This window comes from Megascapheus bottae, chromosome 21 (assembly GCF_031878675.1).
Source record: "Megascapheus bottae isolate mThoBot1 chromosome 21, mThoBot2.hap1, whole genome shotgun sequence".
Lineage (NCBI taxonomy): Eukaryota > Metazoa > Chordata > Mammalia > Rodentia > Geomyidae > Megascapheus > Megascapheus bottae.
Genome location: NC_143529.1, coordinates 35,542,047 through 35,562,878, shown reverse-complemented (window position 1 = coordinate 35,562,878; position 20,832 = coordinate 35,542,047). Strand labels below are relative to the sequence as shown.

General features: G+C 44.6%; 2 protein-coding genes across 2 annotated transcripts; one reads left to right on the top strand and one right to left on the bottom strand.

The window, feature by feature from the left end:
• Window positions 1-739: 739 nt before the first annotated feature.
• On the bottom strand, window positions 740-20,796 carry LOC150048955 (UDP-glucuronosyltransferase 1-2-like). The gene is made up of 5 exons (XM_090355081.1): window positions 19,913-20,796; window positions 11,854-11,985; window positions 9,232-9,319; window positions 8,301-8,520; window positions 740-2,294 (listed from the first exon to the last, which is right to left on the bottom strand). The coding sequence occupies exons 1-5, from the start codon at window positions 20,768-20,770 to the stop codon at window positions 1,997-1,999; spliced, it is 1,596 nt and encodes a 531-aa protein (XP_090211207.1). The 5' UTR covers window positions 20,771-20,796; the 3' UTR covers window positions 740-1,996.
• On the top strand, window positions 13,778-14,734 carry LOC150048956 (dnaJ homolog subfamily B member 3-like). Its single transcript, XM_090355082.1, has one exon. The coding sequence runs from the start codon at window positions 13,886-13,888 to the stop codon at window positions 14,609-14,611; it is 726 nt and encodes a 241-aa protein (XP_090211208.1). The 5' UTR covers window positions 13,778-13,885; the 3' UTR covers window positions 14,612-14,734.
• Window positions 20,797-20,832: the final 36 nt, after the last annotated feature.

The following is a 20,832-nucleotide window of genomic DNA, read 5'->3' as shown; positions in this document are numbered from 1 at the left end:
TTAGGACAATGAGATCAAGAAATGATGGGTCTTCCTGCCAGAAGCATGGCTCAGAGGTAGACTACCTGCCCAGCAAGAAGAAAACCCTGAGGTTCACACCCCAGTACCACAAATAAACAAACAAACAAACAAATAAATAAATAGATTATTGAGGGTCAGGAGTGTGGCCTAGTGATACAGTGCTTGCCTAGCATACACAAAGCCCTGGGTTTTATTCCTCCACATACACAGAAAAAAGCTGGAAGTAGTTCTGTGGGTCAAGTGGTAGAGTGCTAGCCTTGAGAAAGCTTAAGGGCAGTGCAAAGCCCCAGGACTGGCACCAAAAATGGGGGGGGGGGGCTGAGGGCTACTGATTGTCCAAAATTAATTAACGTGTTTTCTCCTGTTTATGACAATGTTTGATGCACATGCGGTATGCTCATAAACACAACCTCTCTTCAGTACTGTCCCTTTATTGAGTTCCTGCACTGCCTCTATGGGAACTTACTAGGAAATAAACAAGACCAAACCTTCCACAGAGACCTTGGAACACATTACAATCTAACACTATACAGTAACAGTGGTTATTTTTGGGCAATGCAACTACAGGTGATTCTTATTTTGTGTGTGTACTTGTGCACATGCAGTGTACATGTGTGAGAATCTCTTGCTAATTTTGTCATAATCATACATTACTTTCAGAATTAAACAGTACAATTTCCCAGTAAATGTAATATCAATGCAGAAAAAAAACACCAACAAGATTTTAAAAAAATATTTATTAAAAAGTTCCGGGCTGGAAAGGTGACTTAGCAGTAGTATGCTTTCATAGCATGCGTGAAGCCCTGGGTTCAATTCATCAGTGCTACAAAAACAAAAAAAGCAAGAAGTAGAGCGAAGTGCTAGTGCCTCACACCTGTAATCCTAGCTACTCAGGAAGCTGACATCTTAAGATTGTGGTTCAAAGCCAGCCCAGGCAAAAAGACTCTTATTTCCAATTAGCCACCAGAAAACCGGAAGTGGCATTGTGGCTCTTCTGTAGCTGAAGAGCCTACAGAAAGAGAAAATATATGTGCTCAACACTATGTTAGGCAAATCTGTCAGACCATGTGACACAATCTCAAAATACATAACATCAATTTTATATCATGTTTCTTGTTTGTTTATTTGTTTGTTTTTGCTGTTGGTTGTGGAGCTTGAACTCTGGTCTTAAGTGCTGCCCCTGTACTTTTCAGCTCAAGGCTAGAGCTCTATTATTTTGAACCACTTTTGGTTTTCTGGTGATTAACTGGAGATAAGACTCTCTCGGACTTTAGTGCCTAGGCAGGCTCTGAACCACGGTCCTCAGATCTCAGCCACCTGAGTAGCTTGGAGTACAGTCATGAACCACCAAAGCCTGGTTACCATCTTTCTTTTCATTCTCCTCCCCAAGGTAAAAACTGTACACTGTTCCCAAGGTCTCTAGGTCAGTCAGTGCTATCAGTACACCCGAAAGGCCACAAGGTTTCCTTCTACAAACACGCCACATGACATCTATGAAGCATGAACACAAAAAGAACAAAATATTGCAGAAGGGACTATGATTCTAGAGAAATTAGGGATGAGGACAATGTAAAATCCATCATCCAAAATGCAGAGCAACAAGTGGTTCTGTGGCTCAAGTGGTAGAGCACTAGCCTTGAGCTGAAGAGCTCAGGGATAGCACCCAGGCCTAGAGTTCAAGCCCCACAATCTACAGGAAAAAGAAAAAAAAAAAAAGAAACAGTGCAGAGAATCACAGGACAACCTCCAAATTCTGTCTTGTATAAGAGGTCCCACTTATTACGAAGAAAATTAATGAAACTGCAACCCTTCCTTAAGTCATTTAACAAGTGTACTTCAGATTAAAGATAATAGTGATACAGTTCACATTTAATAATATTCACAATATGAATTCTGACCAATGATTGGATTATTTTTCTTAAAGTAATGTGCTTACTGGAATACATTAAATTTTCCCTTTATTTCCCAATATTTCTCAGTGGGCCTTGGCCTTGTGGGGTTTCTTCACTCGCCCCTTCTTCCCAAAGCACTTCCGACAGCCAAAGGCACAGCATTTAAAGATGGTGAGGGCCACTGCCAGCAGGATGGCCAGGAGGAAGCCAATCACATCCAAGGAGTGGTACTGGTACCAGGTGAGGTCGTGGGCTGCAGGCCGCAGGTGTGGCGCCCCCTTGTGCCTCATCACGTACTCCACCCAGAACACAGCCAGGTCCAGGGGCTCTATGGGCCGGTCCTTGTGAAGGCTGGACAGGTGCATGATGTTCTCCTTGTAGCTGGACACAAGGACAGGGAGCAGGGAGGTGAATGCGGGAGCACCATGTAATGCACCGTGCTCCTCTGTTGGCTTCCCACCAGGGAGGCTGCCAGGGTTTCTCAACCAGGGGAGGCATGTGTTTATATTATAACCAGAACACACACACACACACAATACACACACACACACACACACACACACACACACACACACACACACACACACACTTCGTACATGTTCTTGTTAAAAAAAAAAAAAGGACAAAGAGGAGGTGGAAATGAAGGGAGGATATGACATGAGGGAGGAGGATGGTAAGGAACAGAAAGATAAGAGAAATACAGAGAAAAGGAAATGAAGTAAAAATAATTTGTAAGTTTATAATTCTTTCTTCCTACTCTGTTGTTAGTAATAGTTTTGTGGGAAACTGGATTAAACATGCTTCATAAGAATGAATTTAGAGGGGCCGGGAGTTTGGCCTAGTGGTTAAAGTGCTTGCCTAGCATGCATGAAGACCCGGGTTCGATTCCTCGGTACCACATACATAGAAAAAAGCCGGAAGTGGTGCTGAGGCTCAAGTGGTAGAGCTCTAGCCTTGAGAAAACCCAAGGACAGTGCTCAGGCCCTGAGCTCAAGACCAGGACTGGCAAAAAAAAAAAAAAAAAAAAAAAAAAAAAAAAAAAAAAAAAAAAAAGAAGAATGAATTTAGAGTTCTGTAGGAAACTGCACTGTATTTTGTAACAAGAGAGAAAACAAATGCATGTTCTTTACAGTAAAATAAAGGAAAAATTTATATGTCTGAAGTTATAAATGGCCTGCTATTTGAAGTTGCAAAGTACCAGCAAGCCACTCCACTACCAAAAGCGACTACCAAACTACCAAAGCCACTCAACTCCTTGAGAAGAAAATAGGTCAGTAATTCCAAGATCATGTCATACTTTCACTCGACTCCTTGAGACAACAAGCCACACAGTATGGAATTTAGTTTATGAATCTTGTCTATGCCAAATGATTCCTGTTAATTTCAGACAGAGCTGGCAGCTGAATCACAACAATTAAATCTAAAATGCACTGACATTTCAACTGCTGGTGAGGACACACTAGAAGGAGGAAGTAGAGAAGAGGAGAAAGAGAAAATGAAGAAAATCAAAATGAAAGAGGAAAGACTAAGGTAATTTGTGTCTTTAAACTTGCCTACAATCTGGAATCTTAATTACAATATATTAATATTATTTGGGTATAGCTACCATTTCCTTTCTTATGGTGTTCCTTTGTTGTGAGTACTGGGACTTGTACTTGGGGCCTGGGCGCTGTCCATTAACATTTCCATTCAAGTCTGGAACTATAACTTGAGCCACAGCTCCACTTGTTGTGTGTGGTAGTTTTGCTTTTGGTGGTTACTTGGACATAAAGGTCTCATAGATATGTCTGCACTGACTTTGAAGTGTGATCCTCCGATCTCAGCCTTCTGAGTATGTAGGATTACAGGCATCAATCACCTGAGCCCAGCCACAAAGTCTTCTTTTATGACAGGTTTTCTTAGAAGTTTCAGTCACTTATTCAACATGTATTGAGCACCTATTATGGTTTGGTTGTCTGCATAAACCAATGTTGAATTTTGGCCTAAGTTAAGAGTTTGGAAATATGAAGATTTGCAGAGGAAATGAGATAGGGTCAAAACAAATAGGTGAACTTAAACAATAAGGTCAGTTTTAGGTATCAAGAAGAAGAACAAAATTGAAGAAAGGATCTAAATTATATTTATAATGTGAAACTCAACAATGACTTTCATCAGAACCTGGAAGAAGTCAGGTGCTGTGCTGTGAGAACTGAAATCCGGACACCAGGAGCCAATGGGAACAAGAGATGAGCTCCTCCCCTAATCCCAGTGGGCTTCAAGGCTTGTTATATTAAGGTTATTTGGCCTTTGTAAAATAAATATATATATATATATATATATGATGGTAAACATGGGGGGGTTACATAAGTACGGTAATCAGTACATTTGTTTTTAAACACTGTTACCCCATCTCTCATTTTCTCCTGCTTACTCTTCTATACTCCCCTCCTGCCCAAGTTGTAAGGTTCATTTCCAACAACATAGTATCAAGTGAATGTCAATGTAGCATCGATCTGTTTTTGTGATTCCTTTTATCTTCCACAGATGAAATAATTTTTTTATTCAGTCGTGGGGCTTGAATTCTGGGGCCTGGGCATTGTACCTGAGCTCTTCAGCTCAAGGCTAGTGCTCTACCACTTGAACCACAGTGTCACTTCTAGTTTTCTGGCGATTAACTGGAGATAAAACTCTCAAAAACATTCATGCCCGGGCTGGCTTTGAACCATCATCCTCAGATCTCAGCCTTCTAAGTAGCTAGGATTTCAGGCCATTGGGCTCAAATAATCTTATACACAGGACCCAAGGTACAGAAAACTAAGGGGGGGGGGAACTATATACAGGACATAGTAAGAACCTCTTGTTTCCATGTCTTGGAGTTCATGTTGATATGCTTCGTTATAAATAGGTCTATACACTTAGCAATTGGGTTAAGATCCCCTGTTAAGAATATCACAGATAGGGGCCAGGAATGTGGCCTAGTGGTAGATTGTTTGCCTAGCATGCATGAAGACTCGGGTTCGATTCCTTGGTACCACATACATAGAAAAAGCCAGAAGTGGTGGTGTGGCTCAAGTGGTAGAATGCTGGCCTTGAGAAAGCCCAAGGACAGTGCTCAGGCCCTGAGTTCAAGCCCCAGGACTGGCAAAAGAAAAAAGAAAAAAAGAATATCATAGACATAGCTGCATATGGTGGCTCACACCTGTAATTCTAGCTACTCAGGAGGCTGAGATCTGAGGATCAAGGTTCAAAGCCAGCTGGAGCACAAAAGGACCTGAGACACATCTCCAATTAACCTCTAGAAAATGGGAAGTGGGGCTTGGCTCAAGGGTAGGGTGGTATCCTTGAGCTGAAGAGCTCAGGGACAATACCCAGGCCCAGGGGCAGGGCAGTAGCCTTGAGCTGAAGAGTTCAGGGACAGCGCCCAGGCCAAGTTAAAACCCCATGACCCCACCCCCAAAAAATATATATGGAGAAGATCTTCACTAATCATACAACAGACAAGGGTCTCATATCAAAAATGTACTTACAGCTCAAGAAATGAAATTCCCAAAAAACAAATCTCTAAAGAAACAACCATCCCATTAACTGTTAAAGGGAGCAGGGACTGGCGTCATCCTGAATGCCTAAGAGTTCCCCGCCCCATTGAGGAAGGTCAACAATGGTAAAGCAGCCCAGCCACTTCTGCCCTTCTAGTGAGGGGCAACCTTATCCCCACCCCCCATGAGGAGGGATATCCGCTTGGGTGGGTGGGGAGGGGGGTACCTGCTTGGTGTGGAGACCTGCCCAATTTGCGTGCCAACTCCAACTTAGGTGATAGGTAAATTCAAACACTAGGCTGTAAGCCTGTTGGCTGCGTGTGGCTGAAGTTGGCTGTGGTCCCTCTGTGTATGTAACTATCCCGTTGGCCACCTGTGTGTGGCCAGGTTCGACCACATGGGTTTTGCCCTTGAAAAACCAGCGTGAGAGCCGCTCGGTGTCACAGTGTCAGTTCCTGAGTCTGTACTGTGTCCGTGGCCGGTCAGTTCACCATCTACTTTCCCAATAAATTCACCTTTTTATATGAAAAAATACAAAACAAAATATTGAGACTCTCCTTTATCCTAGTTAGAATGGCCATTATCAAGAAATCGAATAACAACAGATGCTGGCAGTGATATAGCCAAAAGGGAACATTACTACACTGTTGGTGGGAATGTAAACTGGTCCCACCACTCTGGAAAGCAATATGAATGTTTCTCAATAGACTAAACATAGAGCTCTCCTATAACCCAGAAATTCTACTCCTGGGTATTTACCTAAACAACCACAAACAAGGCCACACTAAAGCTACCAGCACAACCATGTTCACTACAGCATTATTTACCATAGCTAAGATAGGACCAACCCATATCTTAGCCCCTTAGTAGATGAAGGTTCAAGCAGATGTGGTGACAAAAACTGGTGACTCACACCTGTAATCCTAGCTACTCAGGAGGCTGAGATCTGAGGGTCACAGTTCAAAGCCACCCTGAGACTCTTATGTCCAATTAGCCACCAGAAAACTGGAAGTGGCATCGTGGCTTAATGTGGTAGAGCAATACTGAATTGCTCAGGGAGAGAGCCCAGGCCCACAATTCAAACCCCATGATTGACAAAAAAAAAAAAATGAAGAGGAAGAGGAGGTGGAGGAAAAGGAGGAGAGAGGAGAAGGAAGAGGAGGAAGGTGGAGGAAGAGGAGGAAGGAGAGGAGGAGGGAGAAGAGGGAGAGAAGGAGGGGGAAGAGGAGGAGGAGGGGGAGGAGGAAGAAAAGGAGGGGGAAGAGGAGGAGGAAGAGGAGGGGGAAGAGGAGAAGGAGGAGGTATTTATACACAGTACAGTTCTATGCTTCCACCAGAAAGAATGACATCGGTCTTTTGTTTCCACCCACAAGACCACACACAGCACCTCTATTGCTTAGTGTGGTTTCTCCCTGTGTCCTGCCATTGTTCCTGTGTCTCCTCCTGCCTAATGTCTCTTTCAAAAGGAAGCAACTATGGGTTAGACGCTGCCTTCCTCCATCCCCTCCCCATCATGCACTGGAATTTTAATTCCCAATGCAATGGTACTGAGTGGTGGTGCAGTATTTAAGAATTTACTAGAGGGATTAACGCCTTTCTCATGGGACTAGATGAATTACTGTGAAAGTATGTTGTAATAAAAGTGAGAATAGAGTTGCCACTTACACACTAACACTCATGCCCTTCTATTTTTATAAAAAGTTATGAAAGAGGCCGGGTACTCACAGAGCATGCACAATGAACTAGGTTTGTTTCCTTGGTACCACATACACAGAAAAAGCCAGAAGTGGCAGAGCATTAGCCTTGAGCAAAAAGTGTCTAAGGACAGTGCCCAGGCCCTGAGTTCAAGCCCCAGGACTGGCACACACACAAAAAAAAAGTTATGAGAATCCACTGAATGTGACAACCCCATCTTGCATATGACAGCTTCCAGAACTATGAGAAAGCAAACGTCTATCCGTGTATCATTGAATCTCAGGTATTCTTAATGCAACAGAAAATAGAATAAAGGAACTGAAGGCATGGCTTAAAGTGGTAGAATGCCAGCCCTGAGTAGGAAAGGGCAAGCAGAAGCCCAAGCCTCTCAGTATTGGCACACACAAATAAAGAAAGCAGACTAAGACAACACACGTAAAACTCCTATGTACGTACACACACACACACACACACACACACACACACACACACACACGTGTATACACTCATAGGCACCCCGAGCCTCTCCTGCTCCAGAGGTAATGATCTAATAATTACCAGCAAGCTGGATAGCAGTGCACTAAACTTCACAGAGATCAGGAGAATCTGATACATTTTGAGTTCTGAAATGTCCAGACCACTTTTTGAACAAAGATACACGATTCTATGTTGTGGTCTGTGCTGGCTTCTGACACCCACATTTACACAGCCTCATGGTGAAAAGTTCTCACGGGTCCCAGGACAGGGAAAGAGATACTGGCTTGTTCTGTGTTGTGGATACTATGCTTCTTTTCAAACTCTTTCTCTTTGCCAGAATTTTTTACATTCTATTCTGGTAATATTTTATTAAAAACTAAAGTATCTACTAGGGAAAATAAAATATTAAATTTATTCTATGATAAATTGCACAGGAACTGAAATGTCATTTTTTTCAAGTAATATTAATCTCCAAATACTTTAGTATTGGAGATTACTTTAGTATAAGTCTCTTTTTACATATTTGTTTTCACATTAGAATGTCTACCATTAGTGTTAATGTCAAATTACAGGTAGTATTTTTCTTATGTGTTTATTTTTTGCAACACCGGGATTTAAACTCAGGGCCTTTCATTTGCTAGGCAGGCTGTCTACCATTAGAGTCACAGCTCTAACCCTACCTCTTTACCCTTTCTCTTACCTTTTGTCATTGATGACTGCTTTGAGTGCCTTTGCTATATCATCAGAAGTCATTTCAAAGACATTCAGGGTTATACCAGCCCCACGGGTCTCCATGCGCTTTGCATTGTCCATCTGGTCACCCATCAAGGGCATCATCACCATGGGGACGCCATTGCATATAGCTTCATAAATGCCATGGGAGCCACAGTGAGTGACAAATGCCCGGGTCTTTGGGTGGCCTGAGAAGCAAACAGGGAGGGTTACTAACAGTCTAGTTGAGTTTCCTAATCTGACACTGTTAGGATTCTGAAAGCAACCTGAAAATTTGTAGATGTCCCCAAATGCCCCTGGAGACATACCAGAAAAAAAAAATAAATGACACACACCTCCCAGATAAAAAGTCATATGGGATATTCTGGCCACAGTATGTTCAGGCTAAACAATTGTGCGTGCGAGCATGCATGTGTGCATGTGTGTGTGTGTGTGTGTGTGTGAGAGAGAGAGAGAGAGAGAGAGAGAGAGAGAGAGAGAGAGAGAGAGAGAGAGAGAGATAAGATTTGGAGATAATGGTCTTCTAGACTCTCTTTTCTGAGCTGGCTTTGAACCATGTCCTCAGATCTCAGCCTCCTGTAGCTAGATTATAACTGTGCCAACAATCCTTTTTTAACACTCATACCTAGACCATTTTCTTTGTTTGTTTTGCCAGTCCTGGGGCATGAACTCAGGACTGAGCCCTATCCTTGGGCTTTTTCCTCAAGGCTAGCACTCTACCACTTGAGCCTCAGCACCCCTTCCGGCTTTTTTTTTTCCTGTATGTGGTATGGAGAGATTGATCGTAGGTCTTCGTGCATGCTAGGCAAGCACTCTACCACTAGGTCAAACTCCCAGCCCTAGGCCATTTTCTTAATTTAACACTGGACTGACCTACAAAGCAAATTCTACAAGCATACCCAGCAGCTCATTTTGGGGTAACCACTTGACAAGTATCGTGTTGTTGGCAAGATTTGACGGTTGGCTTCCAGCATATCTCCATAGGACCTTGCAGAGACAAAAAGAAGAAGGTTTAAACCAGGCATAGTAGCTCATGCCTATAATCCTAGCTACTCTAGAGGCTGAGATCTGAGGAATGGTTCAAAGCCATCAAAGCCAGCCTCCACACTAAAGTCCATGAAACTTTTATCTCCATTTAATCACCAGAAAACTGGAAGAGGTACTCTGGCTCAAGGGGTAGAGTGGTAGTCTTGAGCTAAAGAGCTCAGGGACAATGCTCAGGTCCAGGGGTAGGGCGGGAGCCTTGAGCTGAAGAGTTCAGGAACAGCACTCAAGCTCAGAGGTTCAAGCCCCATGATGGACCGCCCCCCCCCCAAAAAAAATGTTTAACAAAAAGCTATGGACTTTAACATAAGCTGTAGTAGCTAGAAAGCCAGACCACACAAGGTAAACAGATTACATACAATCTCCACACAGGTGGGAGAGGTTTGGTAACTCAGAGGCTTCTGAGTTACCAGAGGCTTCATGCTTTAGAGTATACTTGTTTGTTGTGTGAATACAACAACAGTTGTCTTTTGACTTTTCTGCATTTGAAACAAGAGATTAAAGAAGTTGATACAACACTATCCAAGAAAAACATATGAAATAAATTCAGTGTTCTAACTAGTAGCCTTTTAAAATTATTCTCAGTGTATTCTCTGATACACTACTGGTACCAAGGTTTGAACACAGGGCCTAGGCTTGGCTTGCTGATGGCTGGTGATCTACCACATCTTCAGTAAGGTCTCTGCTAGGTAACTGGAAAAGCTGTTTTGTAGACTTTTCTGCTTTAGATGGCTTCGAGCTATGATATCCCAGATATCGGCCTCCAGAGTAGCTAGGAGTACAGGTGGAAGCTTCTGACTTCTCACTCAATACTCAGGTTTGAACTAAGGGCTTTATGCTTGCAAAGCAAATACTGTATCACTTCAGGCAACACCTACCGTATCCTTTTTACTTTTGAAATATTGTACTTTCTGCCCAACAGGCATCAAGAATTGCAGACCTGCCCCACCATTCCTAGGGCCTCATTGCCTTCCAAACATGGAGAGGTTGGCTGGGATGGTGGGAATTCTCAACCATGAATAGATCTAATGAGTAATTTTTGGAGACATATTCCCATTTAACATGAATTAATATCATATTGATTTTTTTTTGCCAGTCCTGGCTTTGAACTCAGGGCCTTTGAACTCACTGTCCTTGGGCTTTCTCAAGGCCAGAGTTCTACAATTTGAGGCATAACACCACTTAACAGCTTTTTCTATATATATGGTATCATATACATTGAAAATCAAACCCTGGTCTTCGTGCATGCTAGGCAAGCATTCTACTACTAGGCCAAATTCCTAGCCTATCATATACATTTTTTTGTTGTTGTCTAGGCCTGGGTGCTATCCCTGAACTCTTCAGCTCAAGGCTACCATCCTACTCCTGGGCCTGGGCATTGTCTCTGAGCTCTTCAGCACAAGGCTACTGTCCTACCCATTGAGTCACAGCACCAGTTCCAGTTTTTAAGTGATTAACTGGAGATAATAAGTCTCATAGTCTTTAGTTACCAGGCTGGCTTTGAACCACTATCCTCCGATCTCAGCATCCTGGGAAGCTAGAATTGAAAGGGAGTCTTTCAAGGTGTAAAATTCTAGAGCAAAAAGGCTGACAGGAGTTACCCCATTCTGAGAAGTGGCAGTAAGCTCTCTAATCTTGTTGATAGTCAACTTCTCTACAGCCTTCTAAATGCTGCCAGAGGTACATTGTGAAACTTTTTGAAAATCCCGGCTTGTTCTGCAATGAAACTGTTTAAAAAGTCCCTCCTTGCTGTGATAAGACTGTGTAACCTGCTTGACCATCATTTAAAAAAAACCAGCCCAGCCACCATTGCCCTTCTAGAAGGAACAGCCTTATCCTTGGCCCCCATGAAAAGAATATCCACGTGTGATGAATCCCAATTCCAACCAAAATGATAGGCTGGTTCAGATAGTTACTAATGAGGCAGGCTGTAACTCTATTGGCTACCTACCTTTAGCCAGATATGACTATGAAGTATCTCTGTGTATGCCACCTGCATGTGGCCAGGCTTGACCACATGGTTTTTGCGCTTAAAAACCCCCGCCAGGACAGGCTATCGGGGTCACAAGTGTTAGCTCCCAAGTCTGCACTGCGTCCTGGGCCAGTGAGTTCATTGTTCACTTCCCCAATAAATTCATCTTTTTGCATGAGACTGTCTCTGAGTGGTGGACTCTGGTGGGACATGGAATCCCCTCCCACCCCCACCACCAGAAACAGGATGGCAAGTGTGAGCCACCACACCCAGCTATCAGATTGATTTTTAATTGAAAGTTAACACTTTTGATTCTCCTAGAGAAAAAGATAGCAGACCCTGGTTTAAAAATTGAGTTATATGTAAAAAAACAAAAAACAAAAAAAAACTTCTGAAGGATACTTAAATCCTAATTCTAAAAGATGAAATTCATTTAGATCCAGGTATGTGGACTTAAAAATTCCCTTGTAGTGAGATACAATGGAGTCAAAGAGAATGGCCTTACCGTCTGGGGAATTTGGCCCAGGGCCTCAGCAATTGCCATCGCCTTCTTCTCAGGAATCTCTGAGACTAGTGATCCCAAAGAGAAAATCACGATCCCATGCTCTCCAGAGGCATTGATGTAGGCTTCAAATTCCTACAACCAAATGGGAAATTTCCAGTTCATTTTTCTCATGTTCTTCAGTGATTAGATAATTTTGCACTGAGTTAAATACATTCAGTCAAGGTGGTTAATGATATATATGACATAAAGACACCAATTACTGGGATGTCGTTTTGTAGCATCTCCTCTAGCCTAATTCTTTACAAAGGAGGAAAGTTTTATACAGGGTTATCGTTGGGATTTCTTGGTAAACAGAATCTAGGTAATGAGCTAATCCAACACAAGAAAAGTACAGGGACATGTATGGATATGTACATAAACATGCATCCACATGTGCACACATCTATTAACATGCACTCACATGCTTTCATACACCATCACAAATCCACTTAGAGAAAAGGACATTGTGTACAGCAAGTCTCTCCAGCTGCAAAGTTTTAAGGAACCAACAAATCTCATAGTCTTCTAAATAGTTTCATGTGTCCAAGAATGTTGGGGATACTAACAAGGTGGTGTGATGTGGTAGGTTGCTCACAGCTGAAAAGTACCAGGGGACTGGGCACTTTGAGTGGTAAAAGTTGACTAGTCCTGGGCTAACCATAACCTCTGTCTTCTTGTATAGGAGATACAGAAGGGCTGACCAGAACCTTGGTGTCCCTATTTGTGATATTCAGATATTTCTCACAGGGTTCACCACTGGTGAACTGAATAGGCTCAGGCAGCCTCAGGCACTCAGAGCCTTCTCTAAGGCAGGCTCCCATGCTCCTGGGAGCCATCACCCCCAGGCCTGGCCCTGAGTGTTCTAGGCCATCACAGAAGCTGCACCTTGGTCCTGTCCATTAAGTCAACCTAAAGGATGAAGATGAAGGATCTCTCCTCTCCTCTCCGCCACACATTACACCTTTCGTCTGTAATAAGAACACACTGAAGATGGGTTTGGTGTGCCAGCACTTTCTCCCCAGAATCTCACAGCATCCCTTTTCTTCTTCCCTCACTATGTCCTCCATTAAGGCAGCTCTTTCCATTGTCTTTCATCCCTCAGTTTTCTGATGGCACATGGATGACCTAAGTCCATAAGACTTTTGCTCCTTCAAGTTACATTTAATCTCTTCTAGAAAGGGCTTGGTCTAATTTCCCTTCACACCCTCACATGTCATCTCACTAGGAGACAGAGCATGAGTAATACAAAATCAAATCTACAGGTCCAAAAGTGAATAGCAGGGTGTAACAAGTTTCACTGGGCACCTAGATAAGCAGTACTATGAAATGGTGCCCAACGGTCTCTCTGAATTGCTTTTATGGCTTTAATAAACGTAAAGTCCATGACTACTTGACAGAACTCCCTTGACACTTTACCCCAAAGGCACTCCTTGGGAAGGACTATGTTAACTGAACATGTGTGATCCCCGCATCCCAAGGCCTGGTGGCCTTTAAGCCTGCACCATCACATCTCAAGCTCCTAAGTAGCTAAAATTACTCGCATGAGCCACCAGCAGCAGCAGCAGCAGCAGCAGCAGCAGCAGCAGCAGCAGCAGCAGCAGCAGGGGAAGGAGAGTATTTTCTAAGACACTCAGATTCACCCTGCTATCTGTCTGTCCCTCTGTCTCCAGGTTGAACATGGACACTACTCGGGGACAACAGACACGGGACTTCCAAGTAGGCCTGGGCGGCGGGGTGGGCAGCTTGGGCAAGGCCTACCTTGGCCCCAGGCCTATGGTTACTAGGCAACGAGGCGACCCTCCCCCTCCTCCTTTGCAGCACTGCATTCTGGGCTGAGAAGCCCAGACGGCCTCAGCCAATGAGAAGCGGCCACGTCACAAGAGCGCCACCCCGCCTCCGCCCACAGCCTGGGCCCGCAGCCAGGCTCCCAGAAGCTGCCTTTGCCCTGCCCTGGCTCCAGGGCCGCGCCCTGCCCGCCCTCCTCTTCCCCACCATGGTGGACTACTACCAGGTGCTGGGCGTGCCCCGGCAGGCCTCCACCGACGCCATCAAGAAGGCCTACCGCAAGCTGGCGCTCAAGTGGCACCCCGACAAGAACCCGGAGAACAAGGAGGAGGCAGAGAAGAGATTCAAGCAGGTGGCCCAGGCCTACGAGGTGCTGTCGGACGCCAGGAAACGCGGCGTCTATGACCGCTATGGCGAGGCCGGAGAGGACGGCGGGGCCGCCGCGGGCCGCCCCTGCCACGACCCCTTCGAGTGCGTCTTCAGCTTCCGCGACCCCGCCGACGTCTTCAGGGAGTTCTTCGGGGGCCAGGACCCCTTCTCCTTCGACTTCTTCGGAGCCCCGCTGGAGAACATTTTCGGGGGGCACAGGACCTCCCGGAGCAGCAGAACCAGAGGCAGGGGGTCCGTGCCGCTCTTCTCCACCTTCGCCCAGTTCCCCGCGTTTGGCGGTGGCTTTTCGGCCTTCGACTCGGGATTCACATCCTTTGGGCCCCTGGCTGACGGCCTTTCTTCCTTCTCCATGTCCTGTGGCAGTGGCGGGGCAGGCAACTTCAAGTCCGTGTCCACCTCCACAGAAATCGTAAATGGCAAGAAGATCACCACCAAGAGAATCGTGGAGAACGGCCAGGAGCGGGTGGAAGTGGAAGAAGACGGACGGCTCAAGTCCCTCGTAATAAATGGCCAGGAGCAGTTGCTGCGCATCGACACCAAGTGATTCCCTTTGCCTTAAAGTACAAGTTGAGGAACCGACAGGACGCTTTTTCAAAGATTCCACGTGATCTCTACTTTCACAACAGCTGTAACCCAAAATTTATTAAAAAGTTCTTGCTAAAGCTGATTAGGACTTCTTGCTGGGAACCCACAAATAGGATCTCTCTTGGTCTTCAGCTGGGATAGATAGATGCATGTTGCTGCGCTTTGCAGTTTCTTGCCAGTCATGTTGGGCAGGGGCTCTGACACTTGAGTCGGGTTTCTGCCTGCTCCCCTAATTGTCTTGCCGAGGATGCGGATTTCCTGGAGTTGGGGAAAATACCACCACCAGTCTGAAGTTTCCCTGTATAGTTTGGTGGGCAGGGTTAGTCAGCTTACCAGGAGTCATTTACCTTTGTTTTATTAAATGGTAATGAAAGTGAAAATATTGAGGGTTCTGGTTTAAAAACATGGAAGCTGTCTTTCAGTTGTATACAAATGCTGGTATTTAAGAAGAGTGGGAAGATTGTTGAAATAAAACATTAAGTCTACCTTTTCTCAAAGGCGGTGAACCTACAAGAGGTGTCATGGAATGCCCGTGGCTGTGATTACCATAATTCTCGTTTAGAATTGTGCATTTTTGTTTTCTCTAGGTTTTGATTGCAAGAGTGAAATAAACTTCACAGGGTTTAGGTTAAATTAAGCCTGACAAGCTCCTTTCCCCAGACTGGCCAACAAGGGCCCTTTTGGTGCAGGCAAATGATAACCAGCCTGCTCCCTCTCACCTTGACATTCCATTCGGGCTTCTTCCTGCTCCCCTAATTGTCTTGCGGAGGTTTCGGATTTCCTGCAGTTGGGGAAAATACCACCACCAATCTGAAGTTTCCATGCATAGTTTGGTGGGAAAGGTTAGCCAGTCAGTTTACCAGGAATCATTTACCTTTGTTTTTGTCTTTTGTTTGTTTTTTAATCATCATGAAAGTAAACATATTGAATGTATTTTTTTAAAAAATTGTTATCTCATATTGTTATAGTATCTCACTTTGTTATCTGATATATTGAATTTATTTGTATTTGGTTATTTGAAATTTGATAGGGAAGGGGGGAAAACCAAGACGGGTGGGGAGTGTGGGGGGGAGGGAAATGGCTACCAAGACATGTGAAAGGGTATCAATGTATGTGAATTAATGCACCTTCTATCTGGCAAATATCATGTAACCCTTTTACTAATTACAATTAAAAAATGCAAAAAAAAAATTGCCTGCCCGGGTGGTAGCTCACATCTATAATCCTAGCTACTCAGGAGGCCGAGATCTGAGGACTGACGTTCTTGAGACTCTTATCTCCAGTTAATCATTGGAAGCCAGGAAATGGGGTTCTGGCTCAAGGGGTAGGCTGTAGCCTTATCTAGGGAACAACACCCAGGCCCAGTGGTAGGGATGTAGCCTTGAGCTGAAGACAGCTCAGGGACAGCACCCATGCCCATATTTCAAGTCCTACAACTGACAAAAAAAAAAAAAATTGGCATTGGCTTTCGGTTGTTTATAAATGCAGGCATGCAAGGATAAAGGATGAATTATTGAAGTAAAATATTAAATCTACCTTTTCTCAAAGCAGGTGAACTTAACTATAGGCTGGTGTGTCAAATTATCATGTCTCGTTTAAATCCATGCATTTTCATTTTATGTTTTGACTACAAAGGTGAAGTAGTTTTACTAGCACAATGTTCTCTGGAAAACTGATGGTAAAATATTCAAGGTAATTAAGTTCATGTGGTTTACTGGAGCCATATCAGGATGGCACACAGCCCTACCCTGATTTCTTATCTATGGGGCACTTGGATAATGCAAAGAAACTTTTCTCAGAGCTACACCAACTTCACCATTACCATTCCTAAACATATGTCAGTCTCTGGCCCAAAGTAAGATTTCACCTGAAATGTTGAGTGGATGAGGAACCATATCCACATCTGAGGAAGTTGATTCTGTTCACACAGCTTATCCCCCACTGTAAGCCATTTGGAGGATGATTGATTTGTGAGAATCTACCACAGAATGTCCCCTTCCTGTGATCAAGTCTGCAGACTGAAAAAGAGAGCAAAGAAAGGCAAGTAAACTGGTAAAGGGTGCAACAAGTCAACTCTGCCGAGAAGTCATGGGGCCTAATTACATTGTCCTCAATTATGAGTATATCTGGGTATCCTTTAGCCCCTTGAGGTCCATCCAGAATGAAATGCTAACATATGGCAGAAACATGGGTTGTGGCACTGTACAACAGGTGTTCATAGGACCTACTGAAACCACATCAGAGGGCCAGGAGTTTAGCCTAGTCGTGAATGCTTACCTAGCATGCACAAAGACCTGGGTTCTATTCATCGGTACCACATACATAGAAAAATGCCAGAAATGGTGCTGTGGCTCAGGTGGTAGAGCTCTAGCCTTGAGAAAGCCGAAGAGCCAAGGGGACAGTGCTCAAGCCCTGAGTTCAAGGCCCAGGACAGGCACAAAAAGAAAAAGAAACCATATCAGAGTTACAGAGATATATTGGTAGCTGCTTCTTATATGATATATAGACAGAAAAAGCAACATAAGACCAGATACCAAGGCTTTGGAAACACATTGTCACAGGCTAGGGAATTCCCACTAGTGAAAATACTCAAGTGGTTTGCTGTGGTGAGTTTGGCTCTGATGTAATGAGTCAAGAGTTAAAGGATGAGAAGCAGGCCCAATTTCATGGTTGTGTATAAAAATGGACAATCTAGATAGGATAGAATTGTGCTTGTTTCTACACAGTAGGTTAAAAGATGGTCAGCAAGGCCATTCACCAGTAGCTTACGCCTGTAATGCTGTAATACAGAAGGCTGAGATCTGAGGATCCCTGTTCAAACCCAGCTCAGACAGGAAAGTCCATGAGAGTCTTATCTCCAATTAATCACCAAAAGAAAAAAGCCAGAATGGAGCTATGGCTCAAGTGGTAGAGCACCAGCCTTGAGCAAAAAAGCTCAGGGACATCACTCAATCCCCAAGTTCAAGCCTCAAAACCAACACACACAGTTAGCAAAAAGATCAATGGGAGCCAGGCAAGGTGGCTCACACCTGTAATCCTAGCTACTCAAGAGGCTGAAATCTGAGGATCAAGGTTCAAAGCCAGCCCAGTCACAAAAGAACCTGACTCTTATCTCCAATTAACCTCTAGAAAATGGCAAGTGGGGCTTGACCCAGGCCAAGTTCAAGCCCCATGACCCCCACACACAAAAAAAAGGTAAAGTGATTGGCAACACTGTAGGTCAAGGATTTCTGGCTATCGCACTAGTTTTAACAACAAACACAACAACCTGTTTTGCTATGTCTTGTGCTTCTGTAAATGGGCAGTTTGTCGGTCAGTTCAGCATAAGGCATCATACTCAATTTTCAAACTTGAAATTATTGCACATTGGATTGGATCAATAACTACAGGACTACATATGGCCATTTTTAAGAAAAGTTTAGTTGACTTTCAGAATTAAAAATGAAAGGCATTTCTTCCAGTGCGGAGATGACCATCATGACACCACTAAAATGGACCCCTCTGAAAACCATTATGACTTTCCCTAGAGTACACGAAGCAAGGAGAGTCACACAGATGCCAAAAGACAGGCCATCCGAGCAGAATCCAAACATTCACACAACCAGACACTCAGCTGGAAAATAGCCCAAGCATTATCGATGGATTCAGCTAACCTCACACAATAAAAGGAAATACAAGAAACAATGGTGTTTTCTAATAACCACTAAACATCTTTTTACCTGTCTACCTGGCTCCAAAATAGCAGTGTTAACACCTTCCTCCTCTTGGTCAATCACTTGGATCTGCTTACCATTCTACAAATTTATAATTCACTTTCTTACTAGGCTTTTTCAATAAATACAGATTGCCTTCAACTTCTTCCAGTTTTCATTAAACCACTTTAATACAATTTCAGTTGTCAAATGTCAAGTGTGACTAGACTGAGAAACAGTCTATGGACTCATGATAAAATACAAAAACTATCTGTTTTTTGTTGTTTTTTTATATTTGCGTGGTGGTGGTGGGGCGGGGGGTGTTATAAGGCTTGAACTCAGCCTGAGCACAGTCCCTGAGCTCTTCAGTTCAAGGCTACCACCCTACCTTTGGGCCAAGCCCCACTTCCCATTTTCTAGAGGTTAATTGGAGAAGAGTCTTAGGTCCTTTTTGTGCCTGGGCTGGCTTTGAACCTTGATCCTCAGATCTCAGCCTCTTGAGTAGCTAGAATTACAGCCGTGAGCCACCACACCCAGCTAAGCTATTCTGTTTTTAGCTCCCTAAAAAGTATACTTTCATGAAGTGGACTTCTCCAAGTAGAATTCCTTACTCTTTTTTGCTTTGTTTGCCTAAATAGAAAAATTAAAAGTACACAACTTAGAAATACCTTGGAATAATTACAACTATTAATCATACAGTTGCCACTATCAACACAGCACTGGTGAGTACTTGAAAAGTGGCCAGTCCACACTGAAACATCTAACTACACACTAGATTTCAGTTCTTAGGTCTCTTGTGGGCATTATCTCTCCCTTCCAAGACAGCACCACTAACACAAGTGCAATTTGCTAGTTTCTGCTCTTTGTACTTAAAATCTGAAAGCAGTACTTGTGGGACAGGCCAGCTCAGTTCCTGTGCTTCTTTCTGGCACCGTTCCTCAGTCCTGTTTCAGACTCACTGCCAACAATGAATATACAACTGTGAAAACCTTCGGTGTTTAGATGATCAAAGACTATTAGGAAGAGAGGTAGAACTCTTAGGAAAGATGAGTGATAACTAGAACTTTACAAACAAAACTTCTGCCTAGAACTTGAGCTGGATCAAGACATCAATACATGGGGGGGGGGGGGGGGGTACCAGTGGCTCAAGCCTGTAATCCTAGCTACTAAGGAGCATCATGATTCAAAGCCAGTCTAGGCAGCAAAGTTCGTTGAAACTCTCATCTCCAATAAACCTAATCAGAAAGGCCCGGAGTTTAGCCTAATGGTAGAGTGCTTGCCTAGCATGCACGAAGACCGGGGTTCGATTCCTCAGTACCACATACATAGAAAACAAAAGCCAGAAGTGGTGCTGTGGCTCAAGTGGTAGAGCTCTAACCTTGAGGAAAAAGCCCAAGGGCAGTGCTCAGGCCCTGAACACAACCCAGGGCTAGCCCCTCTCCCCCAAATTAAAAAAAAAAAAAACCTACTCAGAAAAATAAAAAGGCCAGGAACTAGTCAAGTAGTAGAGCGCGCTCAGGGGCAATGCTCACCCCCCAGGAACAGGAAAAACAAAAATCAATACAGACCTGAGAGAGTGGCTTCCGTTTGGCACAGTTGATGCCCCCGATGAAGACCATGTTGGGCATGATGGGTCTGGGGTAGTCCAACACAAAGTCCCCTCTGAACAGCCACACGGACGCATGACTGAAAACATCCACCAAGGACACCTCTCTCTGCAACAGCTCAGAGGCAAGGCGTGCATACGGAGAAAAAAATGCAAGGCAAAAAGTTCTGAATAACCCGGAGAACATTACGTTCTTGACCCTCTGCAGGAAGGTCATGCGGTCTGAATGCATCGTTGCTAACTTAGGAATGTACGAAATCGGATTCGGACATTGTGTGGCCTCAGAGTCTAGGTCACACATAAAGAAGCGCAGGAAAAACACAGCAGGCACCTTCAGGTACATAGCCAACACTGCCCCACAGGGGTAACCCGGATCCGTCAAAACCACGTCGAAGGCACTGGAATTCAGACGCCGGAGGAAGGGTCTGTCGTGGAGCAGCGCCTCACAAGACCTCGCAAATAAATCTACTAGCCTGTTCCAATTTGACGTCGTTTTGTAAGTCAACTCGAAAACGCTTCCTGCTTGCAGAACGTGGTGGAGGTGGTTCAGGTAGCGGTCTCTATACTCTTCCTTCGAGAAGGGCACGGCGTAGGCGGCCCGGGTGAAGAAGTCCTCTCCCCGCACGAACTCAAACACCGCGGGGACCAGCACCGTGGCCCGGTGGCCTCGGCCGTGCAGCTCCCGCACCACCTCCCGCATGCTCAGCCAGTGGCTGCCCTCCATGGGCACCACCAGCACGTTCCCGCCTTCGGTCCGGGGCAGGACGCACAGCCAGCAGAGCAGCAGCCCCGCCAGCGCTCGCCCGGGCGCCGGGACCATCGTCGCCCAGTCCTCAGCGCCCGACTTGCCGCAGCCCCAAGAGCCCAAACTGCGCTTCGAAA